General features: G+C 43.2%; 1 protein-coding gene across 5 annotated transcripts in view; it reads right to left on the reverse strand.

Moving 5' to 3' along the window:
- Window positions 1–742: 742 nt before the first annotated feature.
- Window positions 743–25,334, reverse strand: part of PDGFRA (platelet derived growth factor receptor alpha) — a 70,785-nt gene continuing 46,193 nt past the window's right edge. For all 5 annotated transcript variants that reach the window (XM_003806461.6, XM_063603819.1, XM_034958806.3 and 2 more), the window contains exons 11-23: window positions 24,319–24,413; window positions 23,971–24,103; window positions 21,451–21,555; window positions 20,937–21,047; window positions 20,430–20,583; window positions 18,437–18,603; window positions 13,463–13,578; window positions 12,986–13,108; window positions 11,422–11,533; window positions 10,066–10,165; window positions 9,850–9,955; window positions 8,410–8,651; window positions 743–3,860 (exon numbers count right to left, since the gene is read on the reverse strand). In XM_003806461.6, the coding sequence (XP_003806509.3) occupies window positions 3,713–3,860; window positions 8,410–8,651; window positions 9,850–9,955; window positions 10,066–10,165; window positions 11,422–11,533; window positions 12,986–13,108; window positions 13,463–13,578; window positions 18,437–18,603; window positions 20,430–20,583; window positions 20,937–21,047; window positions 21,451–21,555; window positions 23,971–24,103; window positions 24,319–24,413 (1,712 nt within the window). In that variant the 3' untranslated portion in view covers window positions 743–3,712. The remainder of the gene's footprint in view (window positions 3,861–8,409; window positions 8,652–9,849; window positions 9,956–10,065; window positions 10,166–11,421; window positions 11,534–12,985; window positions 13,109–13,462; window positions 13,579–18,436; window positions 18,604–20,429; window positions 20,584–20,936; window positions 21,048–21,450; window positions 21,556–23,970; window positions 24,104–24,318; window positions 24,414–25,334) is intronic.

Raw genomic sequence — 25,334 nt, forward strand, 5'->3', positions numbered from 1 at the left:
GGAACTGGAAGTTTAAAAGACACACCAAGTGGTGCAGCTCTGTCTCTTGGAAACAGGACAGGGACAGGGAAGAAGACACGGTGAAAAAAATAATTTAACGTTTTACTTCCTACACTTTTACGACAGTTGAATGTTGTACAGAGTAACTGCAGTCCTGTATTCCTTATGCAGGGGAAGAAAACACCACAGGATAAAGATGAACAATCAAAAAAATGATGAGACCAAAGATGAGCCAAGTGCCAATCATCTTTAAGTCAAATACTGTGTCGTGGAACAATCTAGCTCATATAATGTCTTAAACCTTAGATATTCTATTGGTTCATCAAAAGCCTAATATAGGCCAGGCGTGGTGGTTCACACCTGTAATCCCAGCACTTTGGGAGGCCGAGGCAGGCAGATCATCTAAGGTCAGGAGTTCGAGACCAGCCCGGCCAACATGATGAAACCCCATCTCTACTAAAAATACAAAAATTAGCCAGGCATGGTGGCAGGCGCCTATAATCCCAGCTACTTGGGAGGCTGAGGCAGGAGAATTGCTTGAACTCGGGAGGCAGAAGTTGCAGTGAACTGAGATCACGCCACTGCACTCCAGCCTGGATGACAAGAGCAAAACTCCGTCTCAGGAAAAAAAAAAAAAAAGGCCTAATATAGAGTCCTACAAATGTTGCTAAGAAAGTAAATAGAACAGGATTGCTTTAATTCTTATGATTAAACTAAAAACAAAAATGCTGAAACCTTAGTATAACTTTAAATTATATATCATTTATTGAAATATAAAGATCTTCATTTACACGTTTTAAAACAAAAACATGAACAGGGGCATTCGTAATACATTTTGTATTGGTAGACCCTATCGAGTTAGTTTTTCTCACACATTCACCACACCATTGTTTTGGGAACATGTAAGTATCTTTCTCTTTATTATTTCTAAAATATAAATTTTGGACATTCAAAAGTGCAACAGTTAATGTGCCTGTGGGGATTATCACAGTTAAAAAAATATAAACGAAGGCAGTGATACAGCTTGTCATAAATGTTTTGGCAGTATTCTCCAAGTCTATATAGAAATACATATATACATATTGATGTATAACATCATTTTATCTTATGTCCCTCTTCACAAAAATAGGACCATTTTGTACAGATTGGCAGACCACATTTTAAGGACATCACTAATCGTTTAAAAAGTCACAAATAGTGTTTCTCAGGCCGGCTTTGATTGTCATCATAAAAATAGAAAGTAGGAAAGATTGGCAAATTTTCTTCTGGAGACTTTGCAGGAGGCCAAAAGGAAACAAATCTGGAATTTGCTGAAAACACACACACACACAAATGCAGTCATATACAAATTCAGGTGGGAGCATTTGTTAGGACTGGAAACTGCTGGACTGAGAAGTTTCATCCGGCCTCATGATGTCATGCAAGGCTCACAGCAATATCAAAATGCAAAGCACCAACAAAATAAGGCTGTACAAGGGAGAGTGAGCGATAAACAGAATGCTTGAGTTGTGATTCTAGAAACACAAACGTATTTCAAGTCTAATTGGCTCTACAGAACCTAGTCAGGTTTTCGTTTTTAATTGGCCAATCTGGCTCAGTCTTCGCACTTACTACGAAAAAGTTGGATAAGAAAGTTGGGGCTTGCATTGAGATTACACCAGTAGGTAGTCAAGTACTTTATTATTGCTTCTGCATCTTCCAAAGCATCACCTGCCGATAGCACAGTGATTGCAGTAATCACAGCCCATGTTTCATTCATATGGTATCAGCAATTAAGCAGTATTGCAAAGAATGCCAATGAACCCACACCAACCTGTTTGACAGTGTGGATAGATGTGACAATTCATCCTCCCATCTAACCTCAAATTATCAGTAAAACTTAAAATGTTTTTTCCACCAAAACACTGAGCTGGTTACACAGAGACTTGGAACACTGAATTGCATAATTTTTGTACATGCCTTTCCTTGGCGGGGTATGGAGTGGGAGGCAGAAGACGGGAGACGGGGAAAGTTCAATCTCCCCCATACAGTGGGAAGTAGCATCTTTACTTTTGGAAAACCTGTCAAAACCAAACTTTAGCTTTCTCAGCCTCAGCTAAGACTGGAAAGTTAAATTAAGGTCGCAATTGCTAGCTAGATGGCATTAAATGTCACTAACCTGAAGCCAAGGATTTAAATAGTAGGCTTCCTGCGTGGTTGAATTCCAACCCTGTTCCAAAGTTCAAATTATTTGTTTCCCATGGCAACTTCCTGAAACCTAAGTCAGTGTTTCTGAAAACTGGCCGATCAGAACAGCCAGGGAGTTTAGAAAAATACAGACTCTGGTTTCCCTCAGACTTCATACTTCAGAATCTCAAGGATGGAAACCCAGGATCTAGTCATCCTGGCTACCACACACATTTGAGAACTGAGGATCCAGGCTAATGCACATCCAGCCTCCACTAAAGAATATCTTTATGGTCTCGAGTTTCAAACTCTTTCTCTTTGGGGTAAGGGGTGAAAGAAGGAGGCTGATGTCTGGGCATCCTTCTGACCCTTTTCAGGTTCACAGATTCAAAAAATACATATATTGGGGTCGCCAAAGCTTTCATCAGGCATGAAGAAGAAAAAAAAAAAACTTCTGCAAATCCAGTCTTTTTGCTGATCATTATATTTTCCATTGGGTAATATACATGAGAAGTTATGTTCAGCACAGGTTTATGCCTCTACATTGAGAACTTTTAGGACTTAAGAGTTTTGTTTGTTTCTAATTCCATTATTTCAGAGGGCAGTTAATTGTTTTTTAATACGATGGATTGGGGAACCTATTCAGTACAGTTAAAAATTCTGACTTCCTGGACAACACTACTTTTACTTTGTTCTCTATGCTCAACTAAATTTAATTCACTAAAGCTATTACCATACTTTATAGAGAAACATGTTATTTAATATAAATGTCAAAAACTGTCAAACTCATCACCTACTTAGTAAGGATTGTTTTAAATTGTGCTTTCTCTGGAGGGAAATCATGTTACATTATTACACATTTAGCATTACTGGTAACAGTAGTAGTATTATAAACATAGATTACAATATGAAAATGAGTTGTCAGGCTTCTAAATGACCCAAATCTATTAAACAAGGTTGGTTAATTATTATTCTTTACCTCTTTAACACTAAAAAAGATAGCAAAATGCTATAGTACCAGTACCTTTTAAGGTTCAAAAATGGTTTTTCATGCACTTCTTTAAAAAGTTCAACAGCAGCTGACATCAGGTTTCAAGAGGGAAGTACATGGATGGATTGAGTGGTCTCTTTAGAAGTCCAAAGAAGATAGTTAATACAATCTAAACACAGCCTTGGTTAGAGTTATTTACATAATTACAATGCTGAAGTTCTGTCGCAGTATAAATTGTGTCTGTTGGACTCTCACCAATGTCCTTGAAGCACAAAGTTCACCTTCTGTGGCCTATTATTCCCTTATCCATCTATCTCCAAACTTCACACACCACTGAGATGCTACTGAGGCATTGCAAGAGGCAACACTGACAAAGTTCATTTCAAAATATCCCATTCATTCATATTTAGAACGCTCCCTGAGGCCCTTGGCTGGGAACTTCTCTTTAAACATCAACCAAGTCCTCCTCTCAACCTCCGCATTGCAATAAAGTGGTTTTCTGAACGGGATCCAGAGGTGGCCCCAGAAGTGGAAGGAACCCCTCGAATCCGCCAGTTACAGGAAGCTGTCTTCCACCAGGTCTGAAGAGTCTATGCCGATGTCGTCCATCATGTCGATGTCTTCAATGGTCTCGTCCTCTCTCTTGATGAAGGTGGAACTGCTGGAACCCGTCTCAATGGCACTCTCTTCAGAGGTCTGCGAGCTGGAGGAGGGAGAGAAGAGCAAATATTACAACTCCTGCACAGAACTAGACCTAGACTGTGGCCCCCCAGAGACAAACAAAAGCCTTTGGCATTCAAATTTGGGCTGCACAGTATGGCAAGATTCTGCCCCCAGGCCTGACATGCTGTGGTAGGCCACGTGGAAAACCAAGGTCCACCCATCACTTTTACACTTCAGCTTTCCTGCTTTTCTGCTGGGTCTTTCATCAAAGTTACTGACAAGCTGCAAGAATTTCTACTTTCCCTACTCAATCCTAGTGGAAGAGAACATAAGCAATGCCGGATCCAAAGGCCTGGGAAAGCAGAGCAGGGGGTGAAGTCAGGCCCATCAGGGTGCAAGCTGCAGCCAGGCCCATCAGGTGCTCTCCCGGAAGCCTCCTGAGCATCCAAACTGTGTTCTCAGGATCTCCTGCCACTTGCCTGGAATGCCCTCTTCCCCTCTCTCTTGACATCAAATGCCCCCCCACCGGCCCCCAACTTGAAGGCCCAGGTGACGGCTCCTTACATACTAGAGAAGTGGCTGAAAGGGGAGTTCTGGAGTCAGAAAGCCTTAGGTCTGGAATGGTCCCCCCACTTACTAGCTGTGTGATGCCACACAAGTTACTTAACTTGAACGTGAACTTCAACTGAGAAAGTTCAATTCCTGGTGCATCAAATTCTGCAGCTCAGCCTGTTGTAGCCCTAGAAAACTTCTGGGCACCTTTCTCATGTTATTTATTCCAATGTGACTTTCTAACTTTATATAAAAGCAGAACCCTCTTACAACTCAAATATTATTCAGAGCCCACAAATACAAAGTAACCAAATTGAGAAAGGATCTGAGACAGAGAGCCCTAGATTCACTGCCCAGCCTTCCCCGACCCCCGTGAAGTTCCATTGCAGACCCCCAAAACTTGGAGGAACACCATATGCTCAAGAGATATAAACACGTTATAAAAACTGGCCTGAGCAAAGCATAATAAAAAACCGAAGACTGATGGGCCACTGTGTCCCATCTTCAAATCACATAACACATTCTAAAACAAAATAGAAAAGCCATACTTTCAAAATTACCCAGTCCATACAAATAAACAAGGGCTGTCTACATATTATACCTAAATTGGTTAACAAAGGTCACAGTCATAAGCCTCCAAAATAATGTTCTGATGGGAAAGAAGAGGAAAAAAAAAAAAACACACACACACAAGCAACTTGGACCTTGAACTAGGGGCCACTATCATCACCTTCTCCTACCTCTGTCCAAGGGCCATGCAAAGACAGCGGAGAACTGGGGCATGGTCTCCTCCATCTGACCACATGAACCAGTGATTCTCAGTCCTGCCTGGGCATTAGCTCCACCTTGGTGCTGAGTTAAAGAATCTAGGCCAGGTGAGATGGTTCATGCCTATAATCCCAGCACCTTGGGAGGCCGAGACTGGCAGATCACTTGAGGTCAGGAGTTCAAAACCAGCCTGTCCCACATGCTGAAACCCCATTTCTACTAAAAATACAAAAATTAGCTGGGCATGGTGGCATGTGCCTGTAATCCCAGCTACTCAGGAGGCGGAGGTATGAGAATGGCTTGAACCCAGGAGGCAGAGGTTACAGTAAGCTGAGATCACACCACTGCACTCCAGCCTGGGTGACAGAGCGAGACTCCATCTCAAAAAAAAAAAAAGAAATTCTAGGTAATGATCACCCAATGACTGATAATGTTACAAAAGGCAGACAACTGGGCAGTGCATACCTCCTGACAGAAGCACACAGAACCATCTATGAAGCATGTTTGCCAAAGATCTAACCTGAGTCAGGTTAAGTTCCTAGACTAACTACCAGTTTACAACACATAGAGAAGACAGAAGCACCTGAGAAGGACACTTCAAGGATGTAATCAGCAAAATTCTGATTGTGGGAACTCCACAGGCAAACACTATGGTTTCTTCACAAATAATATGCAAGAGGGCAAAAAAAAGAGGCATAGTGAACTTACAGAGACATAGCAACCAAGTGCAATGTGTGACTCTTATCTGGATCTCAAACAGAACAAAACAAGTGTATGATAATTTTTTTTTAACTTTTATTTTATGTTCAAGGGCACGTGTGCAGGTTACATGGATAAATCACGTCATGGCGGTTTGATGTACAGATTATTTCATCACCCAAGTAATAAGCACAGTATCCGATAGGTATTTTTTCTGATCCTCTTCCTTCTCCCACCCTGCACCCTCAACTATGCCCTGGTGTGTGTTGTTCCCCTCTTTGTGTCCATGTGTTCTCGTTGTTTTAGCTCCCACTTATAAGTGAGAACATGCGGTATCTGGTCTTCTGTTCTCGTATTAGTTTGCTAAGGATAATGACCTCCGGCTCCATCCACGTTGCTGCAAAGGACATGATCTTGTTCTTTTTTTAATTTCATTTTTGTATTTTCCACTTTTTAAGTTCAGGGGTACATATGCAGGATGTGCAGGTTTGTTACATGGGTAAACATGCGTCATGGTGGTTTGCTGCGCAGATCATCCCATCACCCAGGTATTATGCCCAGTATCCATTAACTATTCTTCCTGATGCTCCACCCAATCCCCAACCCCTGAAAGGCTCCAGTGTGTGTTGTTTCCCTCCATGTGTCCATGTGTCCTCATCGTTCAGCTCCCACTTATAAGAGAGAACATGTGGTGTTTGGTTTTCTGTTCCTGTGTTAGTTTGCTGACGGTAACGGCTTCCAGCTCCATCCATGTCCCTGCAAAGGACATGATCTCATTCCTTTTTATGGCTGCATCGTATTCCATGGTGTATATGTATCACATTTTCTTTATCCAGTCTATCATTGATGGGCATTTAGGTTGATTCCATGATTTTGCTATTGTGAACAGTGCAGCAGTGAACATACACATTCATGTGCCTTTATAATAGAATGATTTATATCACTCTGGGTATATACTCAGTAATGGGATTGATGGGTCAAACAGTATTTCTGCCTCTAGGTCTTTGGGGAATCGCCACACTGTCTTCCACAATGGTTGAACTAATTTACACTCCAACCAACATTGTAAAAGTGTTTCTTTTTCTCCACAACCTCGCCACAATCTGTTGCTTTTTGACTTTTAAATAATAGCCATTCTGACTGGTGGGAGATGGTATCTCAGATCTTGTTCTTTTTTATCAACGCATAGTATTCCATGGTGTATATGTGCCAGATGTTCTTTATCCAGTCTACTGTCAATGGGCATTTAGGATGATTCCATGTCTTTGCTATCGTGAATAGTGCTGCAGTGAACATACGTATGCATGTCTTTATGGTAGAATGATTTATATTCCTTTGGTTATATACCCAGTAATGGGATTGCTGGATCGAATGGTAATTCTGTTAAAAGTTCTTTGAGAAATCACCACACTGCTTTCCACAATAGCTGAACTAATTTGCACTTCAACAAGCAGTGTATACGCTTCCCCTTTTCTCCACAACCTCACCAGCATCTGTTATTTTTTGACTTTTTAATAATAACCATTCTGTGTGGTGTGAGATGGTATCTCATCACGGTTCTGATTTGCATTTCTCTAGTGATCAGCGATGTTGAGCATTTTTTCATATGCTTGTTGGCTGCAGGTATGTCTTCTTTTGAAAAGTGTCTGCTTATGTCCTCTGCCCACTTTTTAATGGAGTATGATAATATTTGTGAGATAATTTGAACTTTAACTGGCTGCCTGATGCCTTAATGATTTATTGTCCCTGTTTTGGGTGAGATAACAGCATTGTAGTTATTTTTAATAACTGTTGTTCTTCTTTAAAATAGAGCCCTTATCTTTAAGAGACACACACTGGAATATTTATGGGTGAAATGATAAGGTGTCTAGGATTTGCTTCCAAACAATCCAGAGGAGGCTGAGGAGAGACAGACATGGCCATGTGTGCTTCCAGGCTGGCAGAGTGCATAGTCATTGAAGCTGGGTGACGGATACTGAACAGCTCACTATACTATGTGAATTGTGCACACGTTAGAAATCTTCCATAATACAAAATTTAAAAGAAAGAAGAAACAAATCAGCCAGGGAGCAGTTGGCCACCACCCCCAGGGATTCTAATTTGTTGTTTTGGGTGAGGCTTGTAGATCAGCAGTTTTTAAATCTCTGCAGGTGATTCCAATTCACAGGTAGGGCATAGCGTCAAAGGACCCAGTCCCGCCTCTCTTCACTTTTTCCCCAGTTCAATGACTATTTAAGACAATGGCAGGAGAGGCTTATATGATCTCAGTAATCACAGTTCTGTATCAATTTGATCAAATTACCTGAGAATTTAGCTCAAAGATTCTCCACCAGGGAAGCATGTCCCTCTCCCCACAACATGCACATCCCTCTCCCAGCCCCAGGGGGAACATATTAGAATCATCTGGGAAGCATTTTCAAAACCACGTGGACCTCCTGAGGATTCTGCAACTTGTCCCTGAGTACATATTTACCAACCGGGAGTGCACCATTATCGGGAAAATGGGTCCTCTCCTTCAGGGCCTATAGGGGAGGGGAAAGGTGAGACACTGAGGCTGCCCCCACAGCTACCTGTGTCTGTTCCTCTTGCCCAGGTCCTCCTCCTCAGGGACAGGGTCAATGTCAGGCAGAGGAATGATGTAGCCACTGTCAGCGCTCAGTCTCTGCTCATCCAGACCACCCTCCCAGTCCTTCAGCTTGTCTTCCTCGTTTTTGTAGGTGACACCAATGTATGCATTGTCTGAGTCCACACGCATGCGTGCCACAGCAGGATGGTCACTCTTCAGGAAGTCCAGGTGAATTTTTTCATAACTCTATAAACATTCATTGAACATATTTAATCAAGTGTTAACAACCAAACCTCAAAAATGAATAGAGACACTCAGAACTTACTATTATTTAACTGTACATATTTCCAAACTACCTGGAAGATGTGGGACTTAGTTGAAGGAGAGTCATGTCAACTATCCCCAGAGACATAGAACATGAAGAAGGGGCCACCAATGGTAAAGAGCTTCTGCCATTAGGTGCTAAGATACCAGTAGCCCCTTCTCCAAGTCAGTAGCTACAACTGAGAACCCTTCTGGTCCCCATCACGTTGCCTTTCCAGGGCTTGGATGGGTCCCATAGATAGGCAGTGAGGCCTTCTATTGGGTGGATAATACCCAAAGCCTTCATGATCCTTAAACATTGGAGAGGTCTAACATTGGATGTGAAAAGACCCTATTTTCAACAATAACTTCAATCTCTTCCCACCAACACATTTCCACCAGTCAGAGCATCTTTGACCAACTGAGGGTTAATTTCCTTCTGCCTCCTCACTGCCTCACCTGTGAAAGTTGTAGTGGGCAGTGAGATAATTAACAGACAGAAGTATTTAACTTCCAGTTCGGCACACAATCTCCTAACGCTATTCCTCCTTGAGAAGAAGGAAGAAAAATGGTAAGTATAAAAAGTCTACACAGGGACTAATCTTAATCTAAGAAACTGAGGTTATGTCTGAGTTTTCCTCTCAACACCTCAGCAGAAAGCTGTTTCATTCATTTACATATCCTGCTTGGTTCCAAGAAATTACATTTGTTCCTTTGAACAATGCTTCCTATTCCACAAAAAACCAGCTGGTGCCACAGATAACAGCTGAGGTTGTTCCTTCCAGTCCGCTGGTAAAAGCCAATTTCGCATGGATTTAAGTGCACTCAAATTAGTGATGTAATGGCCATGGATGCCCTGAGTCTTCTAACTGCACACTAACTTCTGATACTCAAACATCTGGAGAATAGTGCTTACAGGTACTGCACATATAAGATGAAAGGAAAGCCCCACGGGAAGGGGAGGGTTTTCATTCATCATTGCTACTAGGGTCTCGTGGAGCACCGCCATGAAGCCCAGCCACTGGATCACACAATCTTTTGCCTCTTTTGAAAATGCTCCTCTAGAACTGTGGAACAGCACAGCTCACTGGTATAACTTCCAGCTTTAACCAGACCTTTCCACCCATAGATCCAAACACACCTTTTTATATTGTCCAGGCAGCAGATTCTCCACAATCTCACTCAGGTGGTAAAAGGAGGGTCTCTTCTCCGGCTCACTGTTCCAGCATTTCACCATGATCTCGTAGCTGTGGGGACAGAACTCAAGAGTGGGCACAGGGGGAAGTCTCAGGGCCCCTCCCTCCCCCTAGACCCACAGACTGTGAACACAGGTCCCCGGGATGGGGAAGGAGCTCACACTTCACTGGTAGCGTGGTCAGGCTTGGCCATCCGGTACCCACTCTTGATCTTATTGTAGAAAGTAGAATCCACCATCATGCCGGGGTAAGGGGTGCCACCTAAAAGCCAAACAATAAAACACCAGGACTAACAAACGCTCAGTGCATTGTTGAAACACTTGGCATGATAGAACACTGTTAGAAAACCTTTCAGATCCTATAGCCTTGAAGCACTGGTTTTTTCAAGAAAATTCAGTGTCATCATCTCCTTGACTTCAGAGACCAGCTCAAACCTTAAGTTTAATTAGGACTCCAGGTTGGTCAAGTCCAAGTACCATCACAAAAATTCCACATCTTTAGAAATAAGCGTTCAAGTGTTTTTCAATGTGTATGACTATTGGATCAACACAGACAAAATGAACTAGAAAAGCAAGGAGAAATTCTGAATCATTAAAACCCAGAGAGTCTTTTTTACCAGGTATGTTCAAATAGCTAAAGCAAAAATCAAAGTTGTGGCCTCTCTGCTTTTAAGGGAGTACAGGACTCCATTAAGCCACTGGGGATGATCCATTGTGATCATCCATGGAGGGAGAACTAGGATGAAAAAGGAGACAGGGCAGGAAGATACACTTTACTATTACATCCTGATCACAGATAAATTCATGAAACATTTCACACTTTCAAAGCCAAGGCCAGGTCAAGTTAAGTTCCCTCTCTGAAGCCTTCCCACACTATTCCAGGACTCCTTTCTCTTTACTCAAGACTCAAATTACAATTTTAAATCAGCACCACACTGTTTATCCCTAAGTGTGTAAGTCTCACCTCCCCAGATGAACCATCCAGATGTCAGGGTTATGGCTCATCCTTCTCTTAGGGACCTCACCGGACAGCCCAGGGCACCTGGGTTGTTCAGCACCTGGGTTGTCAAGACTGGCCAGTGACAACCAGGAATGAGAGCCCTGCCCTTCCCGCCACATACCCCTTTTCACCTGAGCATCAATTGCCACCAGGTGAGGGAGGGCCCACTCTCCATGGGTGAACCCATGTGACCCAAAGCCCAAAATGAAAAAGCAGCTGGGATGCGAATGTCATTGGGACCACTTCCAGTGGGAGGAAGTCACTCTGGCATAGCCCAAAGGAGAGGAGGGGCAGAGGCCAGGAGTGAGACGCAACCCCCAACAAAAACCCCCATCTCCACCTGCATGGGCCTATCTCAGACACAATAAGGCACAACATGTGGTTTGAGGCGGCTACAGCATACTGGCCTCACACCAGGTTATCTTAACAGTGTCTACATCCTGGGGCTTGAAAGAACACATTTTCCTTCCAGTGGTGTTTCAGAACAGCCCAAATAAGCAGTGATGTCAGGCCCATACCAAGGGAAAAGATCTCCCAGAGCAGAATGCCGTAAGACCAGACATCACTCAGTGTGGTGTAGAGGTTGTCAAAGATGCTCTCAGGAGCCATCCACTTCACGGGCAGAAAGGTCTGCAAGGAAGGAGGGAGACAGTTAAACCCATGTCTACTCACTGATGATCCACAGCAGTGGAAATAGAAAAGGGTTCCCCTTGGGCTCTTAATAACTTGTGCTAATTATCTTGTCCCATTTGAGTGTCTTTTACATGTGTTTTGTTCATTACTGAACTCTCAGTCCCTGGCACATAGTAGGTGCTCAACAAATACTAGATGAATGATGAATGGTCAATATTGCCTTTTATGTCCTCCAAAGGAATAATATCCAAAAACATTAATCCTGAATTTTCACCCAAAAGGTGTAAGCCCTGAATGGACTGGTTTCCTATTTTTAGATATTCCTGGGAACAAAATTAAGAACAGATTCAATGATCTATGAGCCGATTACAGCTATCACGGCCACATGAGTACATGAATCACACACAGCATGGATGCAGGCCCATGTCTTTCTCTAGGTGGAAGCAGCAGCTGCCATAAGCTGTCTCACGTCCAGTGCAGTGAGGTGATTTGGAATTGTACCTACAGGGAGCAGATATATCCCCACAGGGAGCTATGTCATCTGCTGAGAAGTGGAAGGGATGGGAAGAATGGTTCAAGTAGACAACAAAATGAGTATCTTTAAGGAAACTGTGCCTCTAAGATACATAAACCCAAATGGTTTCAATATTTTAGGGGTCACAGATGGCTTTTGAAAATCTGATAAAAGCTTAAAATATAAAGACACCATCCTTGGGAATGCATGCTTGTCCATGCATACACACAATTGACATATTAATAGCTAACACTTGCCAGATGCAGTGGCTCACACCTGTCATCCCAGCACTTTGGGAGGCTGAGGCAGGTCGATCACTTGAGGCCAGGAGTTCGAGACCAGTCTGGGCAACATGGTGAAACCCTGTCTCTACTAAAAATACAAAAATTAGCTGAACATGGTGGTGCATGCCTGTAATCCCAGCTACTCGGGAGGCTGAGGCAGGAGAATTGCTTCAACCTGGGAGGCAGAAGTTTGCAGTGAGCCAAGATTGCGCCACTGCACTCCAGCCTGGGTGACAGAGTGAGACTCTGTCTCAAAAAAAAAGAAAATAAATAAATAAATAAATAAATAAATAAAATAGCTAACATTATTGAGTGCTGTTTCTATATGCCAGGCACTGTCCTGAGCACTTTACATGAATTCATTGATTTAATCCCCATAACAACTCAGCAAATAGGTACTATTACCACCTCCCACTACAGTCAGGGAGACAGAGGGGCAGAACAGTCAAGTATCTAGCCCCAAATCCAAATTAAGTAAGTGGTGGAGCTGGCACTCACACCTGGGCAATCTGCTGCCAAGGCAGTGTACTGACCCCTTGAAGTCTATTGATGTTTTAAAAAACAGGCACCGAATCTCTAGAAGCAACACCTGACTTCAGAGATTAAAGTGAAGGAGGGTGAGCCTGCCTAGTGAGGGAAGTGAGGACGTACACTGCCTTTCGACACATAGTTCGAATCATGCATGATGTCTCTGGCCAGGCCAAAGTCACAGATCTTCACGATTTTTCCTTGTGCCAGGAGGACGTTGCGAGCAGCCAGATCACGGTGGACACACTGCATGGAAAAGGAAGAAATGACTCAGGATCAAGCCATCTGTAGCTGAATAGCATCACCCCTGCAAGACTGGCTGATCCATGGTGGCACTTGGAGCTGTCTGCCTGGATATAAAGGGCTGGCCTTCTCCCAGGTTCTCACTCCACCCACTCCCAACAGAGAGAAAGCTCTAGAGAAGAGTAGACGCCTGATGATTTCAGACTCCCTGCCCTGCGTAAGGGATGAAGGAGAGAGACAGGTAAGTAAGAGGCCCCTGTTATTAATGGCCTTTCCAAGATCTATCTCCTAGCATCTCCTTCCACACTCCACTCACTGAAATCTGGGTCTAAAAAGGTCTGTGTTCCTTGAACTTACATTTTTTGAAGCCAAAAACTCCATTCCTCGGGCAACTTGATAGGTGAAGCTCAACAAATCCAATAAAGTAAGGCCTTCTGAGTTATCATCTGAAAGGAGGTTTTTGACTTCTGAGTCTGCAGAAAAGAAATTAAATGTATTGGTGCTGGCAGGCAGCAGGAAATCATCAGGTTGCAGAGGCATGCCCAAAGAACACATCCAAAAATATTTTCTTAATTTTTTTGTAGAATGTTTAGATCTCACAGATGAATATCACTATGCAAAGATTCTATCTTAGAAAATAGATGTATAGGCCAGGCATGGTGGCTTATGCCTATAATCCCAGCACTTTGGGAGGCCGAGGTGGGTGGATTGCCTGAGGTCAGAAGTTTGAGACCAGTCTGGCCAACATGGTGAAACCCTATCTCTACTAATAATACAAAAAAATTAGCCAGGCATGGTGGCATGTGCTTGTAATCCCAGCTACTCGGGAGGCTGAGGCAGAGGAATTGCTTGAACCAGGGAGGAGGAGGTTGCAATGAGTTGCAGTGAGCTGAGATCACACCACTGCACTGCAGCCTGGGTGACAGAGTGAGACTCTGTCTCAAAAAAAAGAAAGAAAGAATGAATGAAAGAAAGGAAAGAGATATGCAGAAACATATATCTGGTTTAAAAATTACACACACACACACACACACACACACACGCAATGATATAGTTTGGATATGTGTCCCCACCCAAATCTCATGTTGAAGTGTAATCCCCAGTACTGGAGGTGGGGCCTGGTGGGAGATGACTGGATCATGGGGGTGAATTTCTCACGAATGGTTTAGCACCATCCCCTTGGTGCTATCCTTGCAAAAGTGAGTGACTTCTTGCAAGATCTGCCTGTTTAAAACTGTATGGCACCTCTCTCTCTCTCTCTCTCACTTGCTCCTGCTCTGGCCATGTGATATGCCTGCTCCCCCTTTACCTTCCACCATGATTGGAAGCTTCCTGAGGCCTCTCCAGAAGCAAACGCCTGTATAGCCTGCAGAATCCATGTGCCAATGAAACCTCTTTTCTTTATAAATTACTCAGTCTCAGGTATTTCTTTATAGCAATGCAAAAACAGCCTAATAGAGAAAATTGGTATCAAGGAATGGGGAATTGCTGTAAAGATAACTGGGTAACAGGCAGAGATAAGAAGAGTTTGGAGGGCTCAGAAGAAGACAGGAAGATGAAGGAAAGTTTGGAACTTCTTAGAGACTGGTTAAATGCTTGTGACCAAAATGCTGATAATGATACGGACAATGAAATCCAGGCTGCCAAGGTCTCGGATGAAAATGAAGAACTTATTGGGAACTGGAGTAAAGGTCACCCTTGTTAAGCTTCAGCAAAGAACTTGGCCACATTATGTCGATGCCCTAGGAATATGTGGAAGTTTGAACTTGAGAGTGATGACCTAGGATATCTGGTGGAAGAAATTTCTAAGTAGCAAAGTGTTCACGATATGGCCTGGCTGCTTCCAATAGCCTACAGTCAGATGCAGAAGCAAAGAAATGACTTGAAGTTGAAACTTATATTTAAAAGAGAAGCAGAGGCTGGGCGCAGTGGCTCACAGCTATAATCCCAACACTTTGGGAGGATGAGGTGAGAGGATTGCTTGAGTCCAAGAGTTCAAACTAGCCTGGACAACATAGCGAGACCCCATCTCTTTAAAAAAAAAAAAAAGTAAAAGGGAAGCAGAGCATAAAAGGTTGGAAAATTTGTAGCTTGGCCATGTGACAGAGAAAGTAAAAGCTTTTTTGGGAGAGAATTTAAGAGGGCTGCTGGGCAACCATTTGCTAGAGAAATTTGCATAACTAAAAAGGAGGCAAAGGCTGATTGCCAAAACAATGGGAAAAAGGCCTTTAAGGCATTTCAGACACCTTCATGGCAGCCCCTCCCATCACAGGCCCAGAGGCCTAGGAGGGAAGAATGGTTTCATGGGCCAGCCCCAGGGTCCACTGCCCTGTGCAGCCTCGAGACACTGCTCCCTGCATCCCTATGACTCCAGCTCCAGCCGTGGCTCAAAGGAGTTCAGGTGAAGCTTGGGCTGTTGCGTCAGCTTGTGACAGCCATAAACCTTGGCCGCTTCCATGTGGTGTTAGCCTGTGGGTGCACAGAGTGTAAGAGTTGAGGCTTGGGAGCCTCTGCCTAGATTTCGGAGGATATATTAAAAAACCAGGGTGTCCAGACAGAAGCATGCTGCAGGAGTGGAGCCCTCACAGAGAACCTCTACTAGGGCATTGCAGAGGCGAAATGTGGGGTTGAAGTCCCCACACAGAGTCTCCACTGGGGCACTGCCTCGTGGAGCTACGAGGGGAGGGCCACCATCCTCCATGAATAATATATCCACCAACAGCCTGCACTCTGCACCTGGAAAAACCACAGGCACTCGACACCAGCCCCTGAGAGCAGCTGCAGGGGCTAAACCCTGCAAAGCCACAGGGTGTTCCACCCCTCCCAAGAGCTCCACCCCTTGCATCAGTGTGCTCTGGATATGGGATACGGAGTCAATGGAGTTTATTTGGAGTTTTCAGCCCTGCTGGGTTCTGAACTTCTGTGGGGCTTGTAGCCCCTTTCTTTTGGCCGATTTCTCCCTTTGGGAATGGGAATGTTGACCCATTGCCTATAACCCCATTGTATCTTGGAAGTAAATAACTTGTTCTTTATTTTACAGGCTCATAGGTGGAAGGGACTTGCCTTGTGTCAGATAAGACTTTGGACTTTGAGTTGATGCTGGAATGAGTTAAGGCTTGAGGGGACTATTGTGGAGGGATGATTGTATTTTGAAATATGAGAAGGACATGAGATTTGGGAGGGTCCAGGGTCAATATGATATAGTTTGAATATGTGTCCCCACCCAAATCTCATGTTGAATTGTAATCTCCAGTATTGGAGGTGGGGACTGGTGGCAGATGAATGGATCATGGGGACAGATTTCTTATGAACAATTTAGCATCATCCTTCTGGTGCTGTCCTCGCAATAGTAAGTGACTTCTTGTAAGATCTGACTGTTTAGAAGTGTGTGGCACCTCTCTCTTTCTCTCTCTCGCTTGCTCTTGCTCTGGCCATGTGATGTGCCTGCACTGCTTTGCCTTCTGCCATGACTTCATGGCTTCATGAGGCCTCCCCAGAAACTGAGCAGATCTACCAGTATCATGATTCCTGTAAAGCCTGCAGAATCATGAACTAATTAAACCTCTTTCCCTTATAAATTACCCAGTCTCAAGTATTTATTTATAGCAATAAAAGAACAGCCTAAAACACACAGAGACATACACGCACACACAAAACACACACAGCCACAAGGACCAATCTTACACATAATTATTTTGTTTACCTCCTAAATTTCTTTTTTTCAACCATAATTAGCAAATCATCTCAGCTACCTTTAAAACACACATACACATAAACACACACTAAAATCTTCCATGATGAAATACATGGAGCACACATACAAGCTACATGAAAAAGTAGTTTCTGTGAATTGCTTTATTTTCTTTTTAAAGCCACCTTTGTAGTACTTTGCTTATAATTTGTTAATAAAATCAACCACCAATCACATGTGATAGCATCTTAGAGATCAGTGCCAATGACTTTGCTTTGAGTTTCTTTGTTTCTAACTTGTCCACTTTCCCCAGTTAGTCCCATCTGGAAGGGTCCCAGGGTTTTCGAGGAAGAAGGCAATTTAATCCAGAAGTTCTCAATTCTTTTTGAAAATGTTCAGCAAGTGAAGAGTAGCTCTAGCCATTCACAATTTTTTCAGATAGTCACGGAAGGCCAGAAAGCAGTGGTCTGCCTGCCAACAGGGCTTGGGCCTGAGCATGACTCAGGTTCCTCTGACATCTCGTGCCAACTCCACCAGCCCAGCCTGGGAAGCAATGTAAACTATTTTTAACAATATGGGAGGGGAGAGGAAGTACTGGTTCCGATAACTCTCACTGGCTAATCTTTTAAAAGCACTTGGAAGTTCACCCATTTGGCAATGAGAAGTGAATGGAACTTGGAACCGCAGAAATGGAAAATATTGTGTACTGAGCTTTGCAAAACAAACACATTCTTTTTTAAATCGATTGTACCTTTCACTTGAGAACCTGAAAACATTCAGAGCACATCAATAATTTCCAAAACAATGTCCAGGGCAGCTCAACACTTTTTTGCATTGACTAATGGGAAGGCTCAGACCCAAAAAGGCAAGCTCACAGGACAAGCCAATGTCAGACTTCCAGCTTCATGTCTGTGACCAGTCCAGGGCTCTGGAGGAACCACCCTGAACAGATGTGAGTGGTCCATCTGGTCTGGGCATCAGCTGGACTCCCTGGAGTTTATAAATCAATTTAACCCTGCCACATATTAATATACTTGAAAAACAGATAGACCCACCTTCAAAATACATTCAACAGAAACACTGGTCCAGAAAATATAACTGCAAATTATCTACTCTAGAGTTCCTATCACAAATTGAATGTTAGGAAAAGTAAAAGCAAGGGTTACTGAACTCATAGACATCAGAGACTTCTAAAACTTAAGGGAAAAAAAGCAATGTGAGGAACCAACGTAAGACAGCCAACTTGTAATTCTGCCAAGTAAGGGCATTAAAAAAAATCAATCACCATATTTTCATTAAAAAAGAAAAAGACAGCAATAAAAAAGGAAGTTCATTATATCAGAATAAATAATTATTTTTTTAAAAAAATGTTTACTGCAGGAACACACCAAGAAAATTCTTTAAAACTATTAAATTTAAAGTTTAAAAAATTTGTTACATTGTCAGCTTTTATTCTTCTCAATTTATAGGCCACAAACCTGGAAACATGTCACAGAACTGGTTGTGCAGACCTGCATTTAGAGACCACGTGGGCTGCCAGGTTCACTTACCATCCCTATACACTTCCCTCTAAATACTTTAAGTATCATATTAAACCACTGGAAAGTCCCAACACCCAGAGTGAGTACAGACACTTTTACCTAACATAGATTTCTTCTTATATGAGGCTGGACGATCATAGAGTGATCTCTGGATGTCGGAATATTTAGAAACCTCTTTCCTTTCTAGCATGGGGACATATTGTGTAGTATCAGCCTGCTTCATGTCCATGTAGTCACCATTGTTTTCAAAAGATAAAATAACATAGCTGTAAAAACAGAAAGAGAAATCTTACCCAGGGTGCCCTTCTGAAGTGGTCATTCCACTTTCAGTAGATGATGACTTTGGGGGACCTACAATGTGCCAGGTACTGAGGTAGGCATGGGAGCTAACTGGGTAAAAGCAAAACCAATCCACACCTTTCACATGAGGTGATCTAGTCAAGGAAATGAGCATTAATCAAATAGTCACACAAATACATGCATCACAGCAATTCCACTACTGGGTATCTACCAGAGGAAAGGAAGTCATACGAAAAAGATACTTGCACACACGTTTATAGCAGCACAATTCACATATTGAAAAAATGTGGAACCAACCCCAAATGCCCATCAATCAAGGAGTGGATAAAGAAACTGCAGTGTATCTATACATATGTATGTGTAGGTATGCATATATATATATATATATATATATATAAAACTCAGCTATAAAAAGGAATGAATTAATGGCTTTCACAGCAACCTGGATGGGATTAGAGACTATTATTCTAAGTGAAGTAACTCAGAAATGGAAACCAAACATCGTACGTTCTCACTCATAAGTGAGAGCTAAGCTATGAGGATGCAAAGGCATAAGAATGACACAATGGACTTGGGGACTCAGGGGGAAAAATTGAGAGGCAGGTGAGGGATAAAAGACTACAAACTGGGTTCAGTGTATACTGCTCCAGTGATGGGTGCACCAAAATCTCACAAATCACCACTAAAGAATTTACTCATGTAACCAAATACCACTTGTTCCCCAAAAACCTATGGAAATAAAAAAATTTTTTAAATAGGGAAAAAAAGAAATGTAAAAAACAAACAAAATAAATACACAGATCAAATCAAACTCAGCTGTGCTGTGAAGGAAGAAAGATTTCAATAGCTTGTAAGGAAAATGACTTGATCTGGGGGTCAAGGAAGCACTTTTCAGAAGACGTAGAATGAATCCCACTGACAAAGATGGGAAAGACTAGCGGAATATTTGTCATGGCACCTGGCACATACAAAGGACTCCACAAATGTCAGCTGCCATGATGACTACTGTTCACTTGTTTTCAGAGCCAGTTCCCTGCACATCTTTAGCAGGAGCCCGCACATCCTGAAGAGCCACATCTAAGACAGTGGGGCTGTGCTCCCATGGACCTGTAAGTCCATTACACTTAAAGTTTGAAGAATTCACTACATTAAGTCTGTCATTATTCTTTCTCAGTTTTTCAACTCACAAGCCTTGGTTGGAACTTGAGCCGTGTGGCCATGTGGCTTGGGCATACAATTCCTTCTACCCAATCAATTTAGCACCCATTTGGTGTCCACCAAGTAATTTATTAAGAAGTGAATTCATTGTACTTTCTGATCTTACAGAATTTCTTACCTACAGAGTTCTTTATAGCCACTTGTAGATTTCTGCAGTAGGGATCACTATCATTGACGTCATTTATAGGTCCAGGTTCAGCAAGGACCTCGAACTTGGAGATCCACAGACAGTTCTCGCAAGGTTCCAGAACTCAAGCATCCCTGGCCAGAGCTGCATTTTATAGGTCTAAGTGGATCACATGTAAATAGCAGAAGAGCTCCCAGAGTCATTCTAACTCACTCTCATTCAAACCTATCAGCAAGGCCTTCCCATGTGACACCCCAGTCCAAAACACCTTTAGACATCATGCATCTCTCTGCATGACCATGGAAAGACTGGACAGGGTGGTTTGACTCTAAGTCTTGCTACCTTGGGCACTGAATCTGCAGACATGATATCTATCAGGACATGGGTCTTTCCATTTGTGATGCCTGTAAGATAATGATAGACAGCAACATCTCTCTTTGCACCCACCTCCGTGTGCTTTCATCAGCAGGGTTCAATCCAAAGATATCCAGCTCTTTCTTTGGCTTCTCTGGGTGGTGGCTCAGGAAGCTATCCCTATTCTTATGCAAATAGTTGACCAAATCTCCATAGAAGCAATACTCTGTGATGATGTAAATGGGGCCTATGGGGACAAAAGCCGTTAGGAGATGGGTATGAAAATGAAGAACAGAAAAGCCATGAATTGTCCTGCAGACCATATGGTGCAGAAAAAAATAAGATACCAAAAAAGGTTTTTTGTTTTTGTTTTTGTTTTTTTTTATAAAGAGCCATGAACGGCTATGACTGGACTGGCAACAGATTTTGCTCAAAAAACAATGAGCTTCCATCCATTCAAGGGACCAGTCAGCTCCATTCAAGGGACTTCTATTCCCTGCCATGTGTGGGGATGGAGAGTGGAGGATTTAAGCCTGATTGAACAGTTTTCACAACCACATGTGTCCAGTGAAAATCCTCACTCCAGGTCAGTGAGCCCACCTGACTTGGTGCAGGCTCCCAGCAAGTTTACAATGTTCAAATGTGGCCCCAGGTGAGTCATTATCTTCAGTTCAGACATGAGAGCTTGTTTTTCACTGGATCTGGCCGTGGCTGTTGAAAGAATAAATCACATATCAGTCCAGCTGAGCTACCAACTTCCTGTTCTCAGAAAAAAACCAAGAATATGACTAATCCTGTGATTGGATATCATTCTATTTACCAGAAGTCTAAAAGAAGCAGATAGTTACTTGGCCTCAGTGCTAATAACTAATTCCTGGTCTTTCTAGTAAAAAGAAGTCACTGGAAATAACAAGCTCTTAATTTTCCAACATACAGGCAGCAAGAGCAATCTAAATAAACCTAATCTAAATACACATAAAACCTGGAGTCAAAATAATCAGGACCTAGTCCTAAATGTCTTATTTACTAGCTGCATGATTTTGAGAAATTCCCTTAATATCCCCATGCTCAAAAAATCCCCATGCTCAAAAAATCCCCAGGAAGGAGCACTTACGTTTTAGCATCTTCACTGCAACTTTCATGACAGGTTGGGACCGGCTTAATCCATAGGCTGTTCCTTCAACCACCTTCCCAAACGCTCCAGACCCCAAGACCCGACCTGTGGGCAGGCAGAATCATTAACACCCAAAAACTCCAGACGCCTCCTCAGCTTTCTGCACCGTAGCCAGCTCTCTGCGGGTGGACAGCTGGGCGGGTGTCTTTCCTGTTTGGAGTAATCATAATGACTCCTCCAAGTCATCGTGTCAAAAACGGAATTGAGCCCACAGGGAAGGAAATTAGCATAATTGCTTTTGTCGAATAACAGTTGCAAGGGAAAGAAAACACAGACGGGAGAAAGGAGGGTGCAGCCCTCCCTGGTGTGAGTGCGCTGTCTACCAGCTCCGTGCTGGGCCAGCCCCTGGGATCCTCTGGCTTCGGGGGCTCTCACCCACACCCCCTGGTTCTCTCCCCTTCTGTTTTCCATATGCAAACAGGGGCATCTTTTGTCTTAGTAAATTACTAGCCACTGGAAATACTTCAGTATTCAAAATATCACTGATTCCAAGGAGTGACTAAATAAAAACTTCAGGCTGGGCTCACTGCTCCCTATTTGTTAGGAAAGCCACTCTACCAAGAGCTAAACATGCCCGAGAGCACAGCAATTAGCTTCATGTTGGGAGGGGACATACGTAAAGACACTGAAGCTGTTGTCCCACCCTGAAAGAGCTCACCCTGAGAGAAACATTTCCCGGGGTGTCAGTCTCACCACGGATAGCCAAGCCAGGAAAAGACTTGGCTCATAAAAGACACTAACAGCCAACACTGCCTCTTACTGCACGTCTGTGTTACTGAAAATCGTACCTGGAAAGGTATTGCTTCACCAGCAATGCCTCTTGGTATAATGGGAATTATGCCCTCTTCCCCATATTTTACTACTTTTTACCTCCCTAAGCTCCTCATCCCTTTTTGGGAAATAGGCAGGAAAATAAAGAAAGCTTAGATATAAATATTTGAAATTGGGGGGCAGCTCTTATAACCGCCCCATGGATTCTCCTTGCCCGCTGCCTAGACAGAGCCGATTTATCAAGACAGGGGAATTGCAATAGAAAAAGGGTTTAATTCACACAGAGCCAGCTGTACGGGAGACCTATTCTACTATTACCACTATTACTCAAATCAGTGTCTCTGAAACTGGGGGAATTTCTACTATTCTGCTATTACTCAAATCAGTGTCTCTGAAACTGGGGGAATGGGGTTTTTAAGGATGATTTGGTGGGTAGGGGGTGAAAAGGGGAGTGCTGATTGGTTGGGTCAAAGATGAAATCATAGGGAGCTGATGCTGTCCTCTTGCACTGAGTCAGTTCCTAGGTAGGGGCCACAAGATCAGATGAGCCAGTTTATTGACCTGGGTGGTGTCAGCTGGCGAATCGAAATACAGGGTCTCCAAAATATCTCAAGCACTGACCTCAGGTTTTACAACAGTGACCCCTAAACCATACTTTCTAATCTTGTAGCTAATTCGTTAGTCCCGCAAAGGCAGTCTAGTTCCCAGGCAAAAAGAGGGTTTGTTTTGGCAAAGGGCTATTATTGTCTTTTTTTTCAAAGTCAAACTATAAACTAAGTTCCTCTCAAAGTTAGTTCGGCCTATGCCCAGGAAGGAACAAGGACAACTTGGAGGCTAAAGCAAAATGGAGTTGGTTAGGTCATATCTCATTCACTGTCATAATTTCCTCAGTTACAATTTTTGCGAAGGTGATTTCACTCTGGTGCCTTGCTTGATTTCAGTTTACCTAACTCTCTAAGAAGACTTAAACTCTTCTGTATTTTGCAATGAGACTGGTGGATAATTAAAACCTGCATTTGGCATTCTTTAACATATATACTGTTAGATCATTCATCATAACACAACCTCTACCTCTACTTTCATTTGCCTTTGTCTTGCTTTCATTCATTAGGAATGTGATTTAAAAAAGAAATACTCCCTTGGACTAAAGCTTCATATACTTGGTCTCAGCCCAGGACTGAAATACTTGAAATGCTTGTGATAAGTTGGCTTGCTTATTTTTACATATTTTGCCTTAAAATGTACCTATATTTTTATATTCCATATTCCAAATATGTAAAAAGGAGTATCTAATGCATCTTCAGAATGTACTGAATCAAAATACATTTTGTGGTTGTCCTCATTCGTTTCTCATCTGCTCATTTTTAGTCACAGAAATTCATTTTCAATTTGTGTCATTTCTAAAGAAAAGCAATTTTGGTGGGTATCTTTGCCAGCCCTCTTCATATTCTCTTCTCCCTTTGTAAAATTTTCCTTAACTATAATTTGTTATGGAAAGAGATTTAAAAAAATCATTGCAATGATCCAATTAACTTATTGTCAAGACAGAAATGTATTTCTGAAAGCAAATTTCCATTGCCTAGTTCTTACTAAGCACAAGCTCAGATCTCTATTCTGCCAAGGCCTATAAATTGTAAAGTTGTGTGCAAGGGAAAAGGGAGTCTTGGGAGGTCACCCCATGGAACTTACCAAGCACTAGTCCATCTCTTGGAAACTCCCATCTTGAGTCATAAGGCAGCTGCATCGGGTCCACATAAATATATTCATGTCCATCCGGGCTGATTGATTCAATGACCCTCCAGCGAATTTCATACCTCGGTTTCTATAAATGACCAGGACGGGTAACTGGTGAATTACCAAAGTCCCAGTGCACCAGAGCTTCACTGAAGCAGCACAGTGACTGGACACAGTAGAGTCCAACAACGTTCACTCCACATGTAATTGCTGAGCTCCTTCTCTGTGCCAAGCACTGAACTAGGTTGCTATGCTTGTTATCATTGGCTTCAAAGATCTTTAGTTTTATAAGAAAATATCTACCTGTTTCCAAATGACAACCAGGACAATAAGTGAGATGATCACAATCACCAACAGCACCAGGACTGCAGCAGCCACGGTGAGTTCAGAACGCAGGGCTACGTGACAAGAGAGAGAGGCACAATGAAAAGTTTCCTGGCAGACATGCATAGGGGCAGCAAGGTAGTGTGGGTGTGTCTGAGCCAGGAATCTCTCACTGCTGGTGGGGAAGTGTGAGGGCTGCCTGGTTCATTTTAGGGATAGGCAGTACCATCTCTCAAACCATCTACACCCAGGAAACTACATCAACTCTTTCCTTATACAAGAAGAGGACAAAATTCAATCAGGAGAACTCAGTATTTTCTCCAAAGTTGCTCCAACAGTAACCTTGTGGACAGAATTTGAATAGGATAAATGCAATTGACAGCTACTATATGGGCAGACACCTCTACTTCATATGCTTTATTATAAAGCTTATTCCCTCTCCCTCTCCCTCTCCCTCCCCCTCCCCCTCCCCCTCTCCCTCTCCCTCTCCCTCTCCCCATGGTCTCCCTCTCCCTCTCTTTCCACGGTCTCCCTCTGATGCCGAGCCGAAGCTGGACTGTACTGCTGCCATCTCGGCTCACTGCAACCTCCCTGCCTGATTCTCCTGCCTCAGCCTGCCGAGTCCCTGCGATTGCAGGCGCGCGCCGCCATGCCTGACTGGTTTTCGTATTTTTTTGGTGGAGATGGGGTTTTGCTGTGTTGGCTGGGCTGGTCTCCAGCTCCTAACTGCGAGTGATCCGCCAGCCTCGGCCTCCCGAGGTGCTGGGATTGCAGACGGAGTCTGGTTCACTCAGTGCTCAATGGTGCCCAGGCTGGAGTGCAGTGGCGTGATCTCGGCTGGCTACAACCTCCACCTCCCAGCCGCCTGCCTTGGCCTCCCAAAGTGCGGAGATTGCAGCCTCTGCCCGGCCGCCACCCCGTCTGGGAAGTGAGGAGCGTCTCTGCCTGGCTGCCCAGTCTGGAAAGTGAGGAGTGTCTCTGCCTGGCCGCCATCC

Source organism: Pan paniscus, chromosome 3 (assembly GCF_029289425.2).
Source record: "Pan paniscus chromosome 3, NHGRI_mPanPan1-v2.0_pri, whole genome shotgun sequence".
Classification (NCBI taxonomy): Eukaryota; Metazoa; Chordata; class Mammalia; order Primates; family Hominidae; genus Pan; species Pan paniscus.